The sequence below is a fragment of the Physeter macrocephalus genome, chromosome 9 (assembly GCF_002837175.3).
Source record: "Physeter macrocephalus isolate SW-GA chromosome 9, ASM283717v5, whole genome shotgun sequence".
Taxonomy (NCBI): Eukaryota; Metazoa; Chordata; class Mammalia; order Artiodactyla; family Physeteridae; genus Physeter; species Physeter macrocephalus.
Window position 1 is genome coordinate 12997262 of NC_041222.1, and position 24511 is coordinate 13021772.

A 24511-nucleotide genomic window follows, 5' to 3' on the forward strand; every position below is an offset into this window, starting at 1 on the left:
GCCATGGCTCACGGGCCCAGCCGCTCCGCGGCACGTGGGATCTTCCCGGACCGGGGCACGAACCCGCGTCCCCTGCATCGGCAGGTGGACTCTCAACCACTGCGCCACCAGGGAAGCCCTCTCACCCTTCTTGACGGGAGTCTTACCTTGGGTTTCCCAGAAAGCAGGGCCTGAGGCAGAGGACTTATATTTTTTTCACAACAGGGAATGCTATCCCAGGAAGCAGGAGTGAGGGCGAGTAGAGCAGGGAAGGAAGCAGAGCCAGTGTAAGGACGCCTTGTTGCAGTGGTCTTCACTCAGTGCAAGTATTGCTCCATCAGTGCAACAGTGCCCTGAGAGGTCTTTGTAGGTCTGCCCTTCAAGGGGAAGAAAGATAAGGGGCAGACTTATCTAGTACCTCCTGTCCCCCAGGAGGTGTTAATTCCCCACTACTTCCAGGTTACATGTGCTAGGGTATGCAGCAGGGAAGCCCCAGCATGGGAGACAAGACACGGTCATGGTATCAAAGCCCATGCAGGGCTGGAACAAGGAACAGGGGAAGCTGAGAGGTTCTAGAACATCCACAAGGGATGTCTGATTCAATGGGGGAGCTTGAATTTGGGCTGAGGAACATTCCTGTGTGGTGAGGTGGTGATTCCCTTCTCCAGAGGTGATGGTTTGGTAACTTCTACCCGCAGGGAATTTTATTCCTTTTGATGTTGGTGTAAGTGAAATTTTTTGTTTTAATTTCCTTTTTGGATTGTTCCTTGCTAGTGGACAGAAATGCAATTGATTTTTGTATATTGACCTTGTATCCTACAACCCGGCTGAACTCCTTTCTTAGCTTTGCGTGTGTGTGTGTTTGTGTGTGTGTATGTGAATTCCTTAGGATTCTTTATAGACAAGAGTATGTCAACTGCAGGTAAAAATAGTTTTACTTATCTGCAGGGAATTTATTAAATGGATAAAAAGCTAGATCCTTGCCCCCTTCCCATCTGGACAACTTCCTAGGTGGTTCACTAGGTTCACTGGAAACTGTGTTACCTCAGGAACCGAGGCCCTAATACTGTTTCCCACATTGCCAAATATGTTACATGAAATACACACAGAATATATAAAAAAAGCAGAACAACTTGAAGAAATTAGTGGCTTCCTAATAAGTCAGGATTAAATCGCTTCAGTGAAAGGAGCCCTGGCAGTATCCAGGGACCTTGTGGAGAATTTATTTAGTTTACCCCAACGGGTTGCTCCTGACGAATGGCCCCATGGGGTGACGCGTGTCATTTCCCTCTTGGGAACAGCAGTGACCTGGAAATAACGCTCCATCAGCTGGGTGGGATGAGGAAGCCGGAAGCTGATCTTACCTGTGCAGCTGCAAGGAAGATTCAGGGCTCAGCTCTGGGCCGCTCTCTATCCCACAGGAGTGGAACACCAGTGGCATCCAGTGGCCTGTCAGACCAATCACAGGTTGGAATTCTCACCCATACTTAAGCAGGAATGTTTCCTTTTCCTCCACATCAGGTAATGGGCCAAGCTCACTCATGGTGAAGTTAAACTGTGGTGACTGGCCTGGGGTAGCTTGAATTGCTGATTCGATTTCTGAATCAGAGCATGAATGGTGATCATCAGAGAGACCAGCTGGGCAGATAAACTAAGTCATGCCCTCTAATGTGGTGGCCATTAGGGTTTTTCCAAAGCCCATCGATGCATTTTGTGAGTGGACTCTTTCTTTTTCTATTTTAGAAATAATTATAGAAATTAATGATGTGTCAGTGTTTAATAACACTTGTGTGAGGTGGCAAATAAACCGAGGAAGAATAAACTCCAAGATCGTATATGTGGTAAGTAAAGTGAGCTCCTTTTTCCTGCTAGGGTAGAAATGGTTACCATGGGAATAAGAGTAGGAGGGACTTGCTTCCGGAAGTGCTTCTCCATCTAATAGCTTTCCGATCCCATAGTCCTTTAAAAAAGTGAACAGAATTTTTAAGGTATCTGGATTATTTTATTTTACATTTTGTGTTTAGTATATTTGTCATCCTCCAGCGTGTATGTGTGTGGGATGTATTTATATTTGGCATCATGATTATCGCTTGTTTGCAAGCTCTTGTATTTCACTCCCCCAGAACAAGCCTAGAAGCATATGCTGCCTTGGTGACAGTTTGCAGCGAGCGGGTCTCAGGTTGTGTTACCTCCATTGATTGCTGGTCATTTGAGTGCAGGATAGCACTCCCTGGAGATACTCCTCATTTTATGTCGCTTCGCAGCATTTATGGATTACTGGGCTGATCAGATTTCATCATCAGATACCTGATAGCAGAGGTTTGCCCTATTTATCTCCCTTGGGGTGAGCAGTGCAGTATAAAAGGGAGTAGTAAGAGAGTAGTTTCCAGCACCACAAAAATCTCTCTTGTTTGTTTTAACTGGAGTCATGGTGGGTTCTCTTGTCTTCTCCCCTCACAAAGATATACATAAAAGGACAACGGTTGGACCCCATGGAAACAGTTCATGAGGAGACAGTTAATTTGACCACAGACAGCAGGACCCCGGAAGTGTGCCTAGATCTGTACCAGGGCACCAACTACACCATGCACATTTCTATTGCCTCTCCCAGACGCTCTGTGCCAGCCACCATTGGGTTCCAGACAGCTGGTAGGTGGAGGTGAAGTCTCATTTCCTCCTAGAAAATGCTAAGCACAGGATGTGGGGAAATGTGCTTCAGAATCTACTGGTCAGGAGAGTTCACGGTTGCTTTCTGAGATTTGTAGCCAGGGGATTAATTGCTCTAGGGCTCAGAACCAGAGCGGGTCTGGTAGGAGAGATTCCTATCCTATTGATGCCCGGCTGAATGGTCACTGGTGTATTGATTCTCCGCTGCGTCCTCTGGTTCACGTGGAAGGTAATAAGGCATTTAAAAGAGGAGAACAGTAGGTGATGATGCAGTCCATTTCAGTTATCCAAGGCAATAAAGGGTAGCCACATGGCTTATCTTTGGTAGGAAACTCAAAAGTCATTCACTCTTGCCTATGGGAAAGGTGGAGCCAGGGAGGCTGACCCAGGAGCTGTGCTCCAGGATGGGAACTGACCCTAGGACTGTTTGGGGGTGGGGAACCAAGTTGAGAGTGGGTAGGTGGAGAGGGGGAGGCAGCCCTAGGATGCAGGAGGGTAGATGTGGGGTGAAAAGAGGAGTGGACAAGAAGGAGCTTCAAGAAGTCATAATAAACCCCAAGGCACATAGTTATCACATGGATTTTTATATCATCATGACAATTACAGTAAGTTTTTTTTTTTTTTTTTTTTTCAAAATTCTGGTTGTGTGGTGTCAGGACTAATTAAACTCCTAATAAGCAAACCTTGAAAAGCCATTGGTGTCATTTATTATTTTGGATGAGTTGAGGTAGTTCTCAACTAGCTATTTGATGTCCTAATTAAGAAAACTCAACCTTTAGGTGTTGCTGCCACTAGGAACTGGGAAGTAACATGGATGTTGCAGAAATAATTGAAGTCTGCCAGTCTTAACAATATCAAGCCAACTATGAAATTATACAAAATAAGTCTCAGAGTACTTGTATATAAATAAAACAAAATGATTTATTTCTAAGTAAATACTAGGTAGGGAAAGATATTGTCAAATTAATATAGTAACTAGAGAAAGTTGTTCAAAGTTAAAAATAAACTACTGTGGATTTATTAGGAATATGTCTTCTTTAAAAGAGCATCCCAGGACTCCAAACTCATCTGTCTCTGTTCAGTCAGAATGACAGCTTGCTGTTCAGTGTCAGCTGTTTTTACTAATATCCTCTTCAACCTCTTCAAGTTAATTTCCACTGAGAAAAGCATGGCCTTTGGGGTCAGACATACTTGGATTTGCATCTTAACTCTGCTTAAGAGTTGGGTGACCATGGCTGAGTTTTTTAATGTCTCCAGAGCTCCTTCCTCTGTCTGAAATGTTAAGTGGAATTGGATTAAATTTGCAAATTAATCTAGTGAGAATTGGGATTTATGTTGAATTATTCCAACTGGGAACAAGGTACGTTTCTACATTTACTCCATATCTACTCAAATTTTGTCTTTGCTGTTTCCTTATGCACTCTTGTGAAGATCTGTCATTCCCTCCTCTATATCCTGCCCATTTAGCCATCTGATTTCATTATTAGCGTTTTGCTAGTTCTCTTTAAATGAATTGGGAAGTTTTCCATATTTTTTATACCTTGTAAAAGTTTATATCACTTTAGAATTATCCCCTTCCCTTAAAGTTGGACACATTGCTCTTAATATTACTTAAGTTTCACCCCTTTGGTAGATGATTCTTTGATAACTTTGTCAGTTTCTTCTATGCTTTTGGGGGTCTGTTTATGTTTCTTACACTTTCTTGAGTCAATTTTTATAATTTGTACTTTCCTAAGAAACGTCCATTTCGCTGTGATTTTAAATATATTGGCAGATATATTGGCAGAATGTCACATGGAATATTTGTTTACAACTCCTCTGGGGTTACAGATTATATAACCCCAGGTTATTTCGATTTGTAGTTTTGTGTTTCTCTCTTTTTAACACTTGATCTGCTTCGCTTGGGTTGTCTGTTTTATTACTGTTGTTTTCCCCAAAGAGTAATCTCTTGGGTTTTTTAATTGTTTTTCTTTCTCTGTCTTATTAATTTCTCCCCTTATTTTTTTTAAAAATTATTTCCTTCTCACTGATTCTCTTAACTTCGTTATATTGTTCTATTACTAAATTCTTGAATTGAATGCATAGTTCAACTTATTTCCATTATTTTCTGTTTGATAATAAAAGCCTTCAGTGCTTCTTTCTCCCTTCCGGATTTGAGCTTTGGCAGAATTCCTTAGGCATTTATACATGTTCTCTTTATCTTTACTTTCAAGACATGGTATAATTGCTATTCTGATTTTCCCTTGATCGAAGAATTATTTATGAGGGTGTTAATATATGTTCTCTTTATTTTTACTTTCAAAGCATTATATACTTGCTATTTTTTATTTATATATCTATTTATGTTTTTGGCTGCATTGGGTCTTTGTTGCTGCGTGTGGACTTTCTCTAGTTGTGGCGAGCAGGGGCTACTCTTCGTTGCAGTGCACAGGCTTCTCATTGCGGTGGCTTCTCTTGTTGTGGAGCATGGGCTCTAGGCGCGCGCTTCAGTAGTTGTGGCACACGGGGGCTTAGTTGCTCTGCAGCATGTGGGATCTTCCTGGACCAGGGCTTGAACTCGTGTCCCCTGCATTGGCAGGCAGATTCTTAACCACTGCGCCACTAGGGAAGTCCCTACTTGCTATTTTGATTTACTCATTGATTGAAGGATTAATTATGTGTGTTATCAAGTGGTAGGTTTAAAATATTTTTAACATTTACACTTTGTTGTTGATTTCTAGTTTTTTTTTTTTTTTTTTACATTTTAGTATTCTTTGTGGGGAATTTATCAACATTTTCTTGGGGCTTACTATTTGGCAAAGTTTTGTGATAATAGAGTGTTTGCTTGTAAGGTAAGATCTAGTCTTAAATCAGCTCTAGTAGTAAGGTTTTTCAGGACTTCTGTTTTTGTTGTTGTTACTGTTCTTTGCTTACTTGGATTGCCATTCTTCTCAGTTTCTCTTAGAAATTCTAATTGTTTTGTTTCACACATTTTGATGTTATGATATTTATGTTCGTGATTGATATCTTAACTGTAGATTCTAACTTCCACTATTAAGAAGTGGCTCACTTTAGCCTATTTAATTTTTTTTTTGGCCCCGATTTTCTTGATTTCTTTGTGCTCTATTTGCATGGTATCCCTTTGCCCCCCTTCTGTTCTTCTTAAAAGCTATCTGGATAACATTGCTATAGTTGTACTCTAGGAGACAGCATATGTTGCAAACCTTTTTGAGAAAAGTAGTAGTTAAGCAATTTACATTAGTGTTGTTTGTGATATGGTTTTCCTTTCTTCTGTCATCTTAATTTTTTCTCTTTTTTATGCTATGTTGCTATGTCCATTGTTTTCTCTTATTGCTGCACGGATTTTCTTTTTTCAGTGATTCAGACAGTATAGATTTTGCTTTTATTCTGCATTACACATTAAAAAACAAAAATAAAAAAATCCTATTTGGGGCTTCCCTGGTGGCGCATTGGTTGTGCGTCCGCCTGCCGATGCAGGGGAACCGGGTTCGCGCTCCGGTCTGGGAGGATCCCACATGCCGCGGAGCGGCTGGGCCCGTGAGCCATGGCCGCTGAGCCTGTGCTCCGCAACGGGAGAGGCCACAACAGTGAGAGGCCCGCGTACCACAAAAAAAAAAAAAAAAAAAAAAATCCTATTTGAATGTGTATTTATCTTATTGCCTGTGTTGACTGAAATAATGTTAACTTCTCCCCCAGTAAGATAAGGAAGTTAGCATTCTTTACTTCCTTTTATTCCTTCCGCTTTTACTTCCCTTATGTTATTGGTTTAATACAGAATTTTATTGCCAGCTTCTTATTTTTAATTATTTTTAACATGTACTACATCTTTAAAGGATTCATTTTTATACTAATTTATAGCAATATTCATAACAATTATTTAAATAGGTATATGTTTTAATAGTTTCAGTGTTTACTACCAGTTCTTTCATACCAAAGCATCTCTGTCTTTCTCTGTATTTTTATTTCTCTCTCTGCACAGTGATTTCTATCTTCTTACTGAGGAATGGGATACTTTCTGAGCCCAGGATTATCTGAGAATATCCTTTTGTTGTCTTCACAAGTGAATAGGAACTTGATTGAAGATAAAATTCTTGGGTCAAAACCTTTGTTGTCAGAATTCTGGTGGCATTTCACATTGGCTTTGGGAATTTAAAGTTTTGAAAGAGGAGTTTGAAGGTGTGATTAAAAAACAAAAAATCCTATGTAGACAATCTGATTTTTCAGCCTGGATATCATAGAAGCTTTCTTTATGTGTGAAGTTCAAGACTTTAATCATTTACTCATGCACATGGTAAATGTTTATTGACCACTTACTATGTGTTTGACATTGTTCTAGGCATCGGGAATTCAATAGTGAATGAGACAGGAGTCCTTTCTTTCATGAAATTTCAGTCATGGGTTATATACATGTTAATGTTTTTCACAGAGTTTTCCTAGTACCCTGTGAGTTTTTGGATCTTCAAATTTCAATCTATCTACACATTAGGAATATTTTCTTTCATTAAATCTCTGATTATTGTTTTTGTTTGTTTGGTTTTGCTCTTCAAATACTCCTATGTGGAATTCCTTGTCTGTCTGCATTGGTCTTCTATTTTCTCTTTTTTTATATCCGTGCCTTTTTCCTTTGCCTTCTGTGAGTATTTAGCAAGTTTGTTCTCTATATGCATTTATGCATATATGCATTGACCTTTCTTTTTTAAAAAGATTAATTAATTAATTAGTTAATTAATTTTTTGGCTGCGTTGGGTCTTCGTTGCTTCACGCAGGCTTTCTCTAGTTGCGGCGAGTGGGGGCTACTCTTTGTTGCGGTGCGTGGGCTTCTCATTGCAGTGGCTTCTCTTGTTGTGGAGCATGGGCTCTAGGTGCGTGGGCTTCAGTAGTTGTGGCACACGGGCTCAGTAGTTGTGGCTCGCGGTCTCTAGAGCTCAGGCTCAGTAGTTGTGGTACACAGGGGCTTAGTTGCTCCATGGCATGTGCGATCTTACCGGACCAGGGCTTGAACCTGTGTCTCCTGCATTGGCAGGCGGATTCTTAACCACTGCACCACCAGGGAAGTCCCTGCATTGACATTTCTGATGCACTTTAAATTCTGTTGTTGCACTTCCATTTCTTTTTGTTTTTTGTCTCTTCTAGTTCCCTTTTTATTTCTGCCTCTCTCAAGCAGCTTCCTCTCTGCTATCACATTCTCTTACCATCTCATCCTTAATCTGTTTGAATCATCTTTAAAATTTTTTTACTGAAAGTACAGAACAGATGTTGCTGAATTTTACCATTATTTTGCTCACTATTTTTTTTCAACAGTGTTCATTCTTTGCCTTCTAGGCGCGATCTCCCTCTTCTTCTTTGTAAAATCATTTCATGGGCTTTTTCCTCCCCTTTCTGTATTATTTATCCTTGGAAGATAAAAGTTTTCTTTAGGTTTAATATTTCCCTCATAATAAAATGGATGGCATTCCTTTTCATCTTACTTTTTATTGTATAATATTGGTATGCTTATCTCAGATCTCATCTTGAAGGATTTACTGCTGGTTGGATGATCCAGTATCCTTTGGAGAGCAGCTGTGAGAAAACCTACTGCCCTGAGTTTTATTTCTGAGCACTTTGCTATCTTGAGTGGTGAAGCTGTAGCTCTTGGGCCAGCTCAGCATTGCCTGGCTTCATTATGGTGCTATAGCCTACAGAGGCAGGAAGGAACCAAGTCTCTCCTTTTGCTGGCCCAGGCTGTCTGTCAGGTGGAGCCTTCAGGTCCCTAGGCCTCCCCTTAGAAGTCCTTCCCTGTTACTGATCTCCGTTGTGCTAAGGAAAGGCTATTATTATTATTAGAAGTAGAAATAGTGATAGCAGAGTATATAACCCTGAGTGCCTATCAGAATTGCCTGGTGAAGTAAAAAAAAAAAAAAAAAAAAAAAAAACCCACAGATGTCCAAGCTTTACTTTAGATCTGCCATGTCTGGAAATTTTTGTTTCTGATGTCCTTATGAAATCTTGAAAATGAAAGCTATGAAGATAACGGAGAGCACATTGTGATAGGTCTTCAAATTCTCTCTCATAACCATGTTTTACATTTTCCAGTTATAGCTAACCAAGAATATTTTCTCCCACAGCTAATTGCCTGGTGCTGCCTATGTCAGTGATATTTAAAATGCTGTGGACAATTCCAATTTTGAGTAGAATAATTTATTGTTATCATTATTACTTCTTAGGTAGCAAAGACTCCTGTGGGAGAAATATAACTATCTTATAGTAATAAAAAGCTTCTCTCTGTAGACATTTAATTTTTTCTCATTTGTAGAAAATGTACATACCTGTTTGTTAGGAAATTTGCTTTTCCTTGAAAATTAGCCATGGTACTACTAGACTCTCTGTGGGTTCTTTAATTCATTAGTAACAAACTTCTTCTTCTTCTTCTTCTTTTTTTTCGTTTCCTGCATTAAGGAAATAGAACATTGAAGGAATGAATTAGGCTGCAGGGGGCATGAAATGACTTTTTTTCTATATAACGATGCAAATATATCAGCTCTCTGATTATTTCATTGCCTCATCTGAGTAGCTCTTGAAATACTGTCTGCTGTGAGAATAAACATCTTGCCTGGTCGTCTACTTTCTGGTCATCTTCTAGGTTGGAAACACCTGCTCTGAGAGTTCTAATCCCTGACCTTTGACTTTTATTCAGCTTTTTCCTTATTCTCAGACTTTCTGGCTATTGATATACTTACCTTCATGACATTTTACTTATGGACCATCCAAGTGATAGAATTAACTCTCTAAAAATCTCACAGGCTTGTTAGTTTACAACAGTTTAAAAATATGCATTATTTCATTTGATTCAACAGCCTATGATATAAGAAAAGCAAACCTGATTACTTGATTCCACAAATAAGGAAACTGAGGTTTAGAGGGGTTAGGTGACTTAGCTAAGGTCATGCAATTAAGAAGTTGTAGAGCTAGGACTTGAAGCCAGATTTGATGCTTCTGCTGTTAAACACTCTGTTGGCTCTCAGAGTTTCAGTTGTCCTTGGCCATGGTATGTTTTGCTAAGAAGATGCAACCTTTCCCTGTGTTCTCTCTTATCTTTTAGGTGATGATCTCTTAGAAGATGACAGGATTTTCAATATTTCAATACTTAATGAAGCTTGTTTGAAATTGAACAGGCATTCTAGGAAAGTTGGATCAGAACGAATGTACCAAGTAAGAAGATCTCTTATGCTATTCGTTAATGAATTGTGTCACTTAAAAATTTGGGTGCTCTCCAAGTGGGGATCCAGAGTATTTAAAAACACTAATGGAATGAACTTCTAGATTGTTTGATTTTTGTTTCTAGAGATGGATGTGAGATGGCTGCAAGTGAGGGACTAAGTTGAAGGAAGACACTATTGGGTGATTTGCTATCATTTTCTCTGTCTGGTATTTCACATGTAGTATATTTTATTTTGGTTCATTTACAGCTGCAGCTTATTTTGTCATCAAATTCACACTCGGATGTGGGTTTTTAAGAAACTTATTGCAGGGCTTTTGGTCCTCACTTAACTTGAATTTATAAACATCACAAATCTCAAGTAAAATTATAAGTATATTCAGGCAGGAACTGAATTTATTATTTTTGTATCAATTTTAGTGCCTAGCAAAACATCTGGCAGAGAGTAGACTAATTATTAAATTAGAATTAATTCATTAACCATTTACCAAAAGAATATCATATATTAGGACCTGGAAGTTCTATTCGAACTAATATAAACATACAAGTAAACAGACAACTACAATATGGTGTAATGAGAGCTTTGATAAAAAGTAAATAAATGGAATAGGAGACTGTATGTATGTGTATATATGTCCAGGTACAATTTTTTAAAAAATATATTTATTTGGCTGTGCTGAGTCTTAGTTGCAGCATGCAGAATCTAGTTCCCTGACCAGGGATCAAACCTGGGCCCCCTGCATTGGGAGCGCGGAGTCTTAACCACTGGACCACCAGGGAAGTCCCTATGTCCAGGTGCAATTTTTTTTAGCAAGAAGCAAAAACACTGCAGAGTCATAAACAGTAAGTAGGAATTGATCAGATAAAAGACGTTGGATGAGGTGAAGAAGGTCAGTGTGGGCAAGTTGAGTAGCTTATTGGATAATTGAGAATGTGGCTTTCTTGGGGAACAGAGAAAGCAAGGGGGAATAGGAGGAGATGAGGCAAAAATCTGAATAGTGATCATCCTTGTATCCTGTACTTTTAAGCTTGGATCTTATTTTTTATGTCTATATGGAGGCACTGAAGGATTTTAAGCAGGTGAGTGAAATATTCAAATTTTAATATTGGAAAGAACACTGGACCTAGAAATATATTCAGGTACCCAAATAACTTAATGTAAAACAAAGATGGTTTTTCGAATGGATACAGAAATAAATGGTTCTGGGACAACTGGTTAACTACTTGGTTAAGAAAATAAATGATTCTCACTTCATGTCCTACACTAAAATGATTAAAGAGTTCAACTGAAAAAAAATTGCTATTTTTTAATATGTTAGACAAAGATTAATTTAAGTAACATGTGAAACACTCTTAACAAATCCATTGGAAGGAAGTGAACATTCAAAGGCAGTTTGCGAAAGAGAATATAGATACTGCCAAAACACACATGAATACACACATGAAAAAAATTTTTAAATCATGAGATACCATGATTTTTCTGTAAACCTGGAGAAAGTATTACTACACACAGCCGTGGGCCCTTAAATTGGCATGACTTTTCTGGAATAGTTATTTGTTAGGATCCATAAACTTCCACAAGTGTACTATAATTAATTATTCAAACATATACAGAAAGATTAAACTGTTCTCTGAAGCTTTATTTATAATAGGGGAAATTGGAAACAAATGTCCATCACTAGGGATTTGGTTAAATAAATAATCATACATTTATTGGATAGAACACTATGCAGACATGAAATACCTTCTGCTTCCCACTGGACAACATTTGTTGCTGTGGACCAATATTCCCATTGAAATGGTCGCTTTTTCTCCTGTTGGTCTGAGCCTTCTCAGCCTCTTTCACAAGTTAAATCTGATTACCCCCAAGGTTGTGCCTTCCCTGTTCTCTTGTCATTCTATACCCGTCTTTGGTTGTCTCACCCATTCTCTTGACTTCCTTGACCATGTCCATGCTGAAGACTCCTAAATCGATTTCTTTAGGGCTAATCTGCTCTCTAAGCTCTGGGCTCTGTACCCCCCAAAAGTCTCCTTGTGCTCCCTTTAGCACTGTGTCTTCACATATGTGACTCTCCTACCTGCAAAGCCCTTCCCTCCTTTACCATACCTGGATAACTCCTGCTTGTCCTTCAGTGCTCAGCTCAGTCATCTCCCTGGTGGGAGGCCTTCAATGACCTCCTCCCCCAAACGCTGTCCCTGCTCTGAATTGTTTTTCCTACGCTTACTTTTCACATCCCCAACTCACCTGGTTAACGCTAATTTCTCTTTCAGTCCACAATTAAGATGAGGAAGCCTTCCCTGATCCCCAAAGAGGAGGGTCAGGTGTCCTTCCTGGGTACTCCTCCAGCTTCATGTATTATAACACTTATCCCTGGGTATTTTATTTGCCTAGATACTTACCTGTGAGTTCCTTGAGGTTAGGACCTGTATCTTATTTATTATTGTATAACCAACACCATATACTCTGGCTGGCAAATAATAGGCAGTCTGTCTATTAATAGAATGAATTAATGATAGAGGAAAACTTTCTAATATGTTGTTAAGTAAAAGGACTTTATTATAAAATTGTACAGTGTGATCCAAAGTTTGTTAACTAGAAAGTAATTTTTTGTTTATAGACTGAACTACATGTAGTTTAGGATGAGACTGACTTTGTATAGAAATGCAGCCTCCATAGTTGTGAGGTTTTTCTCCAGCAGAGGGCAGCAGTCTGAATGCAGAAGTGGTGAAGTCAAACATCTGGATTGGCCCAGGGCTTTGAGTTTTTAAGAATGGGTGAAATTGAGAACAAAGCGGCAAGGGTGTTGAGGGTATCAGGCAAAGAGAATGGTGGAGGTGATAGACAGTGGTATCCAAGATAGGTGGGAAGATGAGGATGGGGGTGTTAAAATATTGGTAGAAAATCTTGAGTGAGGAAATCTTGGGGGATTTCCTGAGAGAGATCAGACTGAGTGGGAATGAGTGGTCCAGAAGAACAAGGAATTGTGAGATCTTGGTGGAGCAGCTCAGAGGATGACAGTTGAGGATGTGGCGGTAGATGTGGGTAGCTGGAGCAGTGTGGAGGAACTTCACAGCACTGAACTCAAGCAACTCTGAGGCCAAGTTTTGATGGCTTACCTATAAGGACCTTTATGTTACCCAAGAGAATGCTAGGAACTGGGGGAGAGAGGAATCTCCCAAATGAGCCAGGGTCTTGGATGTCTGTGGAAGAATGACAGTGATGAGGAAGGGTAGAGGGTGGAAAAGCCAATGACACAAGCGTCAAAGGAAACACTAAAAACATGTACATCCAGCTAAAACACATTGATTGATCAAGGGCTGATCGTATTACTTCTGGGACCTTCACATGTTTTTTTTTTTTTCTCTCTTATAAATCCCTATATTATACATACATCTTGAGTTGGCAGTGGTTAGAGCATTATTGGGTTACCAGTGTGTGTGATGACTCTGTGGACCAAAAACTGTTTTCCAGAACTCTAATAGGAAGGCTCCAGTGAAGTACCATGACTCAGTTGCTTTGAATGCATAATTTGGGGTAGTCCTCATACAGAGTAAAAAGTCTGTTCCATGAGGCTTGTTTATGGATTCCTTATGAATGAAAAGCAATGAAAAGAATTTTGCCCAGTAACTCCAGTACAGTCTCCTTCACCTGGGAAGGCTCAAGGGGTTACTTTAGAATAGCCTGACATTTTGTCCATCTGAGATGTAGTTATGCATTTTAAGCTTAATCTTATAGCTGGTTGAGAGGGAGGTTGAACAGGGTACGTAGGGTAGCTTTGTAAAGTTCATGTCCAGTTTAGCCTGCTATTGTGTTAAAAATAATTCTGTGTGAGTGAGGACAAGTAGAAGGAACCTTCCTGCTTTCTTTCCATTTTGCTTATAGTCTAGACATCTGCAAGCCCAATGAATTTAATGCATCACTTTCTTTTAATCTCACGACAGTTTAAAGTTCTAGGTCAAAGGCGGTATCTGAATAATTTTTATCACGCAACATCATTTAACTTCACAACGAGGGAACAAACTGCAGTGGTGTGTTTAGATCTGTATCCAGCAACTGAGTACACAGTGAATGTCACCCTCCTGGGATCTCCCGAGCAGCACTCAGTGCAAATAACAATAACAACCGCACCAGCAGGTGGGTGTAGATGTCTTTCTGTTTGGTATCTCAAGACAACAAGTTAAATATGTGTATTGAACTGTACAGCATGGGGCAGCATAAAGAATGATAGTCTCAGAGTCAAGAGACCTGGGTTCTAGTTTTCTGGGGCACAGTGTCCCTGAGTCTTACCACCTCTCCCCTTTCCCACTTGGGTTCTGGCTCAGAGACAGTACAGACCAGGAGTGGACTGCTTTACTCAGGAATTCCTAGGAGTGATGGATTGAGAATACTGTAAGGCTTCCTATCTCTCACCTCAAATTTAAGACAGCTGAACCCTAAGGGTAGTCATTATGGGCAACTGGAACTAACTTTCAGGAGATCAGAAATGTGAGCTGCAGTGTGTTGGACATGGGTAGGACAAGGAGGCCTCCTGACGGCACCGTACGAGCACATTAACCCAACACAGAGAACGGTGGCCTGAAGCAGGTCAGGCTCCTTCTCCTGTTGCTTGCAAGGAAGCCAAATAGAGGTGGCTGTGTCAACTCCACAGCCCTCCCTAGTTGGGAGGGATGCAGAAGTCTCTACCATTTCTTTTGTTCTTTCATCAGTTGGGTTGCTTTTTTTAAAAAAAATATTTATTTATTTATATGGTTGTGCTGTGTCTTAGTTGTGGCTCGCGGGCTCCTTAGTTGTGGCATGCGAACTCTTAGTTGCCGCATGCATGTGGGATCTAGCTCCCTGACTAGGGATGGAACCTGTGCCTCCTGCATTGGGAATGTGGCGTCTTAACCACTGTGCCACCAGGGAAGTCCCTCATCAGTTGGGTTTAACGGACAAATTTATGGGCAACCATTGAAAGAAAACAGTAGAATAAGATAGGTCTCGCTCCTACCTTCCTGAGGCCTTTATCCTGTTCACCAACTGATCTTTGTGGGTCAGTAGTGGGCACGTTGGTCTTTGTACTTGGAAGGCTCTGAAATGCAGTAGACACAAATGAGGGCCATGCAGCACCGGAGGCTGAAAATTCACTCTTTATTGTATTTTTCATCTCAGATTGTGCCTTGTGTCAGCAGAGGTTGCACGATGAAGACCTCCTGACAGCATAAACCTAGCCCCCACATACATTTCTGGCTACAGAATAATGCTCACAATTTGAGTATGCATTTCCTCCAATTATTAAATCCTCAGAGAAATTAAAGTCTAAAAATAACACCCACCTCTCCTTGTAAATTAACATGTAAAGGCACTCAAGTCCCAGGTTCTTTCCTCCCCAGTGCCTTCTCTGCTAAGCCTCCATTAGAGTGGCCTCCCTGAGACAGAGAGTGTATTCTAGCTGTTACATCCTATAAATCTTTTTTTTTTTTTTGTAGTAGATGTTACTTCTTAGGTACATCCAAAGTTGAATTAATCTTATTCCAAGTTTCATTGTCCCATTTCTCAACATGAGTCCAAGAGATACAAAACTTAGAAAAGCAAAGTTATGTGATAGTTATACAACACTGTGAATGTACTAAATATCACTGAATTGTATACTTTAAAGTGGTTAATTTTATGTTGTGTGAATTTCATCTCAATTAAAAAAGAAAAGCCAATGGCTTAGATACGTTCTTCTTGCACCTGGGCCTCAGTTACCTTCTGAGTGATTCATACGTGACATAAGGCAAGTAAAATGTTTAGAACGGTTCCTAGTACATAATAATGATGATGACAATACTAGCTTTGTTTATTGAGCACTGAAGATGTCCAGGCATTTTTCAAAGTGCTATCCTTTGGTCAACCCAAACCTACCCAACCTTTTGAGGAAGGCATTATTTTATTTCCGTTTTACAGATTAAGGGTCATGAGGCACAGAGAAGTTAAGCAACTTGCCCAAGATCACACACTTAGTGAGATGTACAACTGGGATTGGAATACAGGCATTCTGGCTCCAGGGCCCTCATTTTTAATCAGTACATCTACTGCTTTTTACTAAATATTTAGTGCTTAAAAAGAAAAAAAAGGAAAATTTTGTTCCTAGAACCTAGTGCGTAAGTCAGTCTAGACCCACCTTGCTTTTTTCAACCTTGCACCGTGAGCAAAAACTTCAAATGCCATGGATGTGTAAATGCATTTGTTTAATAAGTGTTCATTTCTTATCTAGTGTGTGTCAGGCAGGTTCTGATAGCTGACAATGTAGCAGCAATAAAACAGACTCATCTGTCATGGGGTTGGAGTCAGGAGGTTGGAGAGGAGACAGATAACCAAGTAAGGAAATATATCATATGTTAAGTGGGGCTAAGTGGTAAGATGAAGAATAAAGCTTGGCAAAGGGAGTGGCAACTGACGGTCAGGGAAGCCCTCTTTTATAAAGAGACATGTAAGCACAGGTCTGAAGGAAGTGAGGGGGAACACCAAATGACAGGCATGTCCTTGGCATGTTCTGGGAGCATCAAGGGAGCCAGGAGTGAGCTGGAGAAAGTGGTGGGAGATGAGATCTCTAGCTTGAGTATAACAAGGGGGCCATGGTGTCAAGTTCAGAAAGTGAGACTGTCGTTACCTCCTCCTTTACAATGTGGACCCCAGATGATCAGTAGTGCGTATAATCTAGCATGTGATGTGACAGCCTCTATAGGTTATTCAGCTGTCTGAAGTCCATCCCCTGTGAATGTCAACTTAATTTGGGAAATCTCTTCTCTTGAGGTTATTGGATTCAGTCTGACACCAGGCTTCCCATCTGTTGTGGGGGAAGGAAATCTACGCTTTTTGAAAATTTCGGAACTTTGCCAATGGTGGTTCCAGGTCTTTCTTGGTGTCTATCCCAAGTATTTAGAACCTTTTATTTTCATGTCTCCTTTGAGCTCTTTTTCTACCTACCCTCCACCATTGCTGAAGATCTTGATCTGTGCAGTGAAAGAGCCTCCTTTCTTTGTGAGCAGGACATCCCATATTTATAGTAGGAAACTCTTCAAGTGAAATGCACTGTCTTAAACAGAAATGGACTCACAGACATGGAAAACAAACTTATGGTTGCTGGGGGGTGGATAGCGGGGGGGCAGGGGGAGAGATAAATTAGGAGTTTGGGATTAACCTATACACACTACTGTATATAAGGTAGGTAAACAAGGACCTACTGTATAGCACAGGGAACTATACTCAATATCTTGTAATAACCTATAATGGGAAAGAATCTGAAAAAGAATAGATATATGTGTAAAATTGTGTACCTGAATCGTACACTTGAAACTAACACAACATTGTAAATTAATTATACCACAACAACAAAAAAGGAGGGAACATGCCAAATGGGGAGAAAAGTACTTCAATAAACTCATATTTAACTAAAAAAAAAAAAAAAAAAAAGAAGTGCATTGTCTTGCATGCCTGCCTCCTTCACACTCCCAGTTTCCTGCTGTTTTCTCGGAATTTCTCTATCCCCAGAAAGATCCTAAGTATTGTTTTAATTCTGAGCAACGTGGCTTCCTATTATTGAATGCCTTGCTTCTGAGTCCTGCTTCCTGGTTAGGAGGTTTCCCTTGTCTTCCCTGGAGTATCACCCTCAGCTGATCCTTGAGCTGCTGTTGAGTTTCTGGAACCTGTGTTTTCACTGGTCTAATGAGGTCTAGGAAATCCCCTAGTTTTAGTGTTTTTTCACCCAAGCCCCACCTTTTCTTAGAACTGAATTTCTGAGACTTGAACTGCCTGTGCTTCTTTGATGGGAACTGAAGCATTCTTTCCTGCCACTATTTCCTTTTCTGCATCGGGAGCGATAATCCTCCAGTGTTCCAGGTCCTTCTAAGTATTCCTACTGCTCTGGCAGTCCAGCTGAGTAGTAAGTTTTCAACCTTCCATGCCAGCTGTTTCTGTTCCTTCTTCCTCCCCAGGCCTGGCTAATGCCTTTTGCTCGGTCTTAGTACTTTCCTTCTCTGTGTTTGCTTTTTGTTTTCATACTTACATTTTTGTTCTCCTGACGTATTACTTTCGATTCTGCCTGTGAGGTCTCTATAGAGCAAGAATGGTGCCACATTCACCCAGTGTTCAGGTAAATTCTGCCCACCTTACCTTTTGTTAGGAGGTATTTATTTTTATTCAGTTCAGCCTATAACCTCAGCCCTGATCAAGGCTCATGTTCCCTGGATCCTCCTTAACATTTCTCTGCTTTTCTGTTCCTTCTTTTCAAGTTCTAAATCCTTGTTGCATTTCCCAGGCAGGCTTCCTTATAGCCTGGGCTATACCCTCTCTTTCATCTGTAAGAACAATGCCACCTTGGAATTCATTTCATGACACCTGAAGAATTCTACACTGATCCTTCTAGTATTTCTCTTTTTAAATATGTCCACATTTTCTGTAACTACATAGCACCACAACTCCAGTTATTGAAGAGTTCTCCATTAATGCCTACTCTGGGTTCCCTATTTAAAACTGTAAGAGGATCCTTTTTGTAGAATAATACCTGACTCTGGGTACCCTTTTAGGGGGGTCATTTTAGTTTGTTCTCCAAAATAGTCCCTTTATTCTTCTCTTTGATGATTTTCAGCCATTTCCCTGACCTAGTAAATATTTCTACTTTTCTAATCTCTTTAGAGCAGTTATGTTTAGATATAGCTCCTTTTCTTTGTCATAGATTTCTAGCTGGGCTAATATGATTTCAAATTTTCTTCTCCTCCTTGGTGTGCTTTCCTTCACTTTATTCCGTTCTCTCCTTATCTTGTCCCATTTGCAAGATCAAAACCTGTTTTGTAAACTGATTTCATGCCTTTTTCAGAGGTTGGGCAAATCTCATCTTTAGAAACAGAGGGTTCTAGGCATACACCTTTTATGACCCCTTCCCAGCACTTGAGTTTGTAAAATCCCACTGGATTTTATCCTCTCCACCCAAGAAGAATCCCTGGTGTAGAATCCCCAGTCTGGGGCTCTGTAAAACAATCCCGAGCAATTTGAGAGCCTGTGGTGTTGGGGTGACTCCTGAGCCTGTAGACAAACCATGGATTCAGTCTTTTCTCAGATCTCTTTCTTCTGAACAAGATAAAGAGGGACAGAATTTTGGGCAGCTAATCTCCTGTTGTCTGCTAATGTCAGGCTCCCCCAGATGCTTTCTGAAATCTATCAAAATCTTCCACTAATGCTCTCTTTGTGCTTCTCAAACTCTAGCGAACCAAGAATCAGCTGGAGAGCTTATTAAAGCACAGGTCCTTGGGCTCCATGCTAGAGGTTCAGATTCAGCAGGCCTGGAGACCCCAATTTTCATTTCTAGCAAGTGCCAGGCCTTGCTGATGCTGCCAGTCCATATTTTGAGCAGCACTGCTCTAACCACATAGACCTTAGCTACTTCTGGGCAATTTAAAGCCCTCATTTTGAAAGAAAAGACCCAATAAAGAGAAAAACAAACAAACAAAAAAAGTGATAACCAAAATAATTCAAAGTGCTCATGCCTAAGAAACCTGTGTGTTTTGCCTGATTTGTGAAGTTTTCCTGGTAATCGAATATCTACCTCATCTATTCTTGCAGTTGCAGCTATAGAGACCGAGAGCCTCCATCTTCCCTGATGGTGCTTTGCTCCGCTGTGGCGGCTCCTCTTTTTATATAAACCCAGAGTCCCAGTCAGTGTATTCACATGTTGCAGGGTGGGGGTGGGGCGCGGGAGAGACTGAATCTTACCCCTCCTTCCTGCAGACTGACAAATAAGAAGTGAAGTATCAACTTTATTGCCTGAGCAAGTTCCCAGGAACTACCCCCAACACAGTTTCTAGTACTAAAAGTTATATTGGAGAATGAGGCTTAGAAATGGCCAAATGGGGTTTTCTACTGCCTCTCCCCCTGGAAGGATGGGCAGTTGGTTCTGCATGGGACCTTGCCTGGCTTACCCACCCAGTCTTAGGCTGAAGATCTGAGGAGAAGGAGTGGGCAAAGACAGGTTACTTACCTCTTGGAGACTGGAGATACACATGCCCCTTGTGCCTAAGTGAAGGCAGGTCCCAGAGAGCAAAAATCGCGTCTTTTTTGGGCAGTGACCTGTAATATATAAACTCCACCCACTAGGAAATGTGACCCAAGGAATAGTAGTCTCCTTCTTACCTGTCAGATTACATATTTACTGTTCGTTCCTTGAGGATTAGTGAGTAGGGAGTGGAGAGAGGCCAAAATTGTCCTTTCCTTTATAAAAATGGGAAGACAGGTAGATAGCAGCCTTGAACACACATGACCTCTGTAATGTTAGAGGGTTGATCAGGAAAGGTCCATTCTAGTTCTAGGAGTCCATGTTAGGAAAGCAATTTTAAGTTCCTTCAAATTCATTTATTTCAACATCCAAATTTCTTGACTGATTTATTTACCATCATTATTTCATTTTTCTATTCAATTTTGTGTTCTTATTGATATATACAACTTATTCATATAGTAAGAGTTTACTATTTGTGTCATATATTTCTCCTGTTTTATCATTTCTTTTAATTCTCTGTATGGTGTTTTTGACATGTAAAGTTTTTAGATTTCTAAGCAGTCCAATCTATTGATCTTTTCCTTTGTGATATTACATTAATTTTTTTTTTTTTTTTTTTTTGGCGGTACGCGGGCCTCTCACTGCTGTGGCCTCTCCCGTTGCGGAGCACAGGCTCCGGACACACAGGCTCAGCGGCCATGGCTCACGGGCCCAGCCACTCCGCAGCATGTGGGATCTTCCTGGACCGGGACACGAACCCGTGTCCCCTGCATCGGCAGGTGGACTCTCAACCACTGCGCCACCAGGGAAGCCCAACATTAATATTAAATATAGAATTTTTTTAAACAAAATTTTAAATTTATATCCCATCTTTTTTCTAGGAAGGACTTTAAGTGACCTGCATAGTTATATAAAATAAAAGAAAATAAGTTAGATAGGTAACCTAAAGAAGAATGAAAACAAAGTCAGGGACATAAAAAAAGATGTCAGATAAGGCTAAGAATAGTTCATATCCTTATAACCTATTTACTTGTTCATTAGTGGCTCGCGCATTTAGGTTTAAGTTTTCAACCCATCCAGTCAGAAAGGGAGCCATTATATTATCCATAAGGTTACAACAAAGCGGTGTTTTTTGGGAGAAGTACAATTATTTTCAACACCACGATCAGATAGGAATTTCTGATTCTGGGGGGTTTCATAAATAGTTCCATGTATGAGCAGCATTCTATGAGGATTTTATGATGCTGTTTCTTACATCATCCCTCAACATGGCTCATTATATTTGAGGAAAGCACAATTCATTGTGGGGTGGTCAAGGAAAGATTCCTTAGAAATGCCTGTGCTCTGCTGGCCTGGCTTGATTCAGGGGTAGGATTAGGTTATTTTAGATTATTTGGAGGAATGACTGGAGTCCATGTTTTTCAGGCAATGTTTCCTAAATATTGTTTCTCTCAACTCAGATTTGATAAAAGATGGGGCCACTGTGCTTCAGACAATCCTCTTTCATCCGTACCAAGGGAGCAGTTGGTCTGTGTTGCCAGTTGAATAACAAGAATCTGCGCCTGAAAAGAAGGCTGGCCACCTCGGTTAGAAGGCGGAGTCGAGCCTAGGGAGCTGAGCTAAGGGAATTGTATGAATCTGCTTCTCCATGGTTGAATCCTAGTTCCTCTCCATATAATGTGACCACATACTTTTAGCTTGAAAATCTCATGGTAGTTGTAACTAGATATCAAATGTGTCTTAAGAAAAATTTCAACAAAATAACAGACAAACTCCCAACTTTAAACTATGTTATATCCTTCTAAGACAAACTGAAATGTACATCAAGGACAAGGAAAGGATAATAAAAAGATACCACTATTTATAGAGCTATAGAGGTGTTATAAAAATAGTAACTTTGCTTTCAAAATAGTTGACTTGTAGCCATTCTTTCCAACGGTATTTACCCTGCAAAACCAACTGTCTATTTAGGCTGCTCCTAATTAGAGGTTTTAAAACCATATCATTTATGATCAAGAGAATACTGGTTTTTCTGTTCTCTTTAGCAGAGGACTGCATGCATTTAGTTACTTCTAAAATAGTGTTGGTAAATTTAAAAAAAATCTAAAGAAGGGACAGACCACTTTTTTCCTCTATTCCCTGGTAGAATGCCTAACTGATGAGGTGGCTTATGATGGCAGGTTTTCTAACAGCATGCGTAATTTGAGATCTACAGGGACCTTTTAAAACTTTCCCCATAACTGATTCCTGTTCACAGAATCGAAGTCCAAACAAAAGACAATAAAGACTAAATATTTTAACATTGTTTCTGATATTTTCACACAAAATGATAAATATTGTAACAGTATTCTGTAGTGGAAAAGTTATGTCTGAAGGCAGCCTGTTTCTCTTATAAACCATCAGCCTGACAAACTCATACTTGCAGTTGGCCAAGCCAGAAATTGGCATATATTTTGTATGGAATATCCAATCATCTGTAACATGCCAAAACTGGGGAGAGTAAGCGGTTGTTCTTTATAAGATAAGATAATGACATTGTAAGATCCAGCTAGGTAGAACCATACCATGGGGTATATAAAGATGAATAAGTTATTTGGAATTGGAGCCCATCACTAAATGGGTTTTAAATGGCTCTAGAAGCAAAGGGTTCATCTCATTCTTTTCAGGGCCACGATATTCTAATCATGTGTACAGACAGAAGCTTCAAGACTGTCTTCTCGGCTGAAATCAAAGACTGCTTGCTTCTTAGTCTACTCTATCCAGTAATACAATGCAAAGGAAAGCTAACTACAAGATGTTCTTTTTTATTTCATTTCCTTGTGACTTTTTAATTTGATATAATTTCTTTTTTAAAAAATTTTTTGGGCTTCCCTGGTGGCGCAGTGGTTGCGCGTCCGCCTGCCGATGCAGGGGAACCGGGTTCGCGCCCCGGTCTGGGAGGATCCCGCATGCCGCGGAGCGGCTGGGCCCGTGAACCATGGCCGCTGAGCCTGCGCGTCCGGAGCCTGTGCTCCGCAACGGGAGCGGCCGCAACAGAGGGAGGCCCGCATACCACAAAAAAAAAAAAAAAAAAGAGTATTATAAATGCCAACTAATTAACTCTATTATTTTTAAAGCTAAATTAATTGATTAAAATATAAGTTTCTGAGAAATACTTTCACTGATATAAAAAGAATCTTAAATTTCTATGCATTGGATAAAAAAATAGAGACAGCACATAACTCATCACACTGAAGGGATATCTCAATGTCACATATCAGGCAGTTTTGCATCATTATTCAGAGTTCAGTCTCTGGAGTGACTTAAACTGTAGCTTAAACCTGGCTTAAACTTCACCTCTAATATTTACTGCTGTCTGATCTTAGATGAATTATATAATCTCTCTGTCTTAGTTTCTTCAGATGATAGTACTATCATATAACTGTGTATTTGTTTGCTAGGGCTACTATACCGAAGTACCACAAACTGGGTGGTTTAGAACAACAGAGATTTATCGTCTCATAATCTGGAGGTTAGAAGTCTAAAATCAGGGTGTAGCAAGGCCACGTTCCCTCTAAACTCTCTAGCGAATGACTGCTCCAGGCCTCTCTCTCTGGCAGCTTCTTGTACTTCCTTGACTTGTGGTAACCGAACTACTATACAGTATGTTCTTATTAGTTATCTATTTCATACATATTAGTGTATATATGTCAATCCCACTCTCCCAATTCATCCCACCATCACCACCACCCCCACCCCGCTTTCCCCACTTGGGTCCATACGTTTGTTCTCTACATCTGTGTCTCTATTTCTGCCTTGCAAACCAATTCATCTGTACCATTTTTCTAGTTTCCACATATACGTGTTCATATACGATATTTGTTTTTCTCTTTCTGACTTCACTCTGTGTGACAGTCTCTAGGTCCATCCATGTCTCTACAAATGACCCAATTTCGTTTCTTTTTATGGCTGAGTAATATTCCATTGTATATATGTACCACATCTTCTTTATCCATTCATCTGTCAATGGACATTTAGGTTGCTTTCATGACCTAGCTATTGTAAATAGTGCTGCAGTGAACATTGGGTTGCATGTGTCTTTTTGAATTATGGTTTCCTCAGGGTATATGCCCAGTAGTGGGATTGCCCAGTCATATGGTAATTCTATTTTTAGTTTTTTAAGGAACCTCCATACTGTTCTTCATAGTGGCTGTATCAATTTACATTCCCACCAACAGTGCAAGAGGGTTCCCTCTTCGCACCCTCTCCAGAATTTATTGTTTGTAGATTTTCTGATGATGCCCATTCTAACCGGTGTGAAGTGATACCTCATTGTGGTTTTGATTTGCATTTCTCTAATAATTAGTGATGTTGAGCAGCTTTTCATGTGCCTCTTGGCCATCTGTATGTCTTCTTTGGAGAAATGTCTATTTAGGTCTTTGGCACAGTTTTTGATTGGGTTGTTTGTTTTTTTGATGTTGAACTGCATGAGCTGATAATATATTTTGGAGATTAATCCTTTGTCCATTGATTCGTTTGCAAATATTTTCTCCCATTCTGAAGGTTGGCTTTTCGTCTTGTTTATAATTTCCTTTGCTGTGCAAAAGCTTTTAAGTTTCATTAGGTCCCATTTGTTTATTTTTGTTTTTATTTCCATTACTCTAGGAGGTGGGTCAAA

At 40.0% G+C, this 24511-nt stretch overlaps 1 protein-coding gene across 1 annotated transcript in view; it reads left to right on the forward strand.

Annotated features, from left to right (window-relative positions):
• The window catches only part of SUSD1 (sushi domain containing 1), a 130963-nt gene that overhangs the window by 48417 nt on the left and 58035 nt on the right, over positions 1-24511 (forward strand). The window contains exons 7-10 of the mRNA XM_024126369.3: positions 1723-1820; positions 2442-2628; positions 9725-9834; positions 13784-13976. Coding sequence (XP_023982137.1) covers positions 1723-1820; positions 2442-2628; positions 9725-9834; positions 13784-13976 — 588 coding nt within the window. The remainder of the gene's footprint in view (positions 1-1722; positions 1821-2441; positions 2629-9724; positions 9835-13783; positions 13977-24511) is intronic.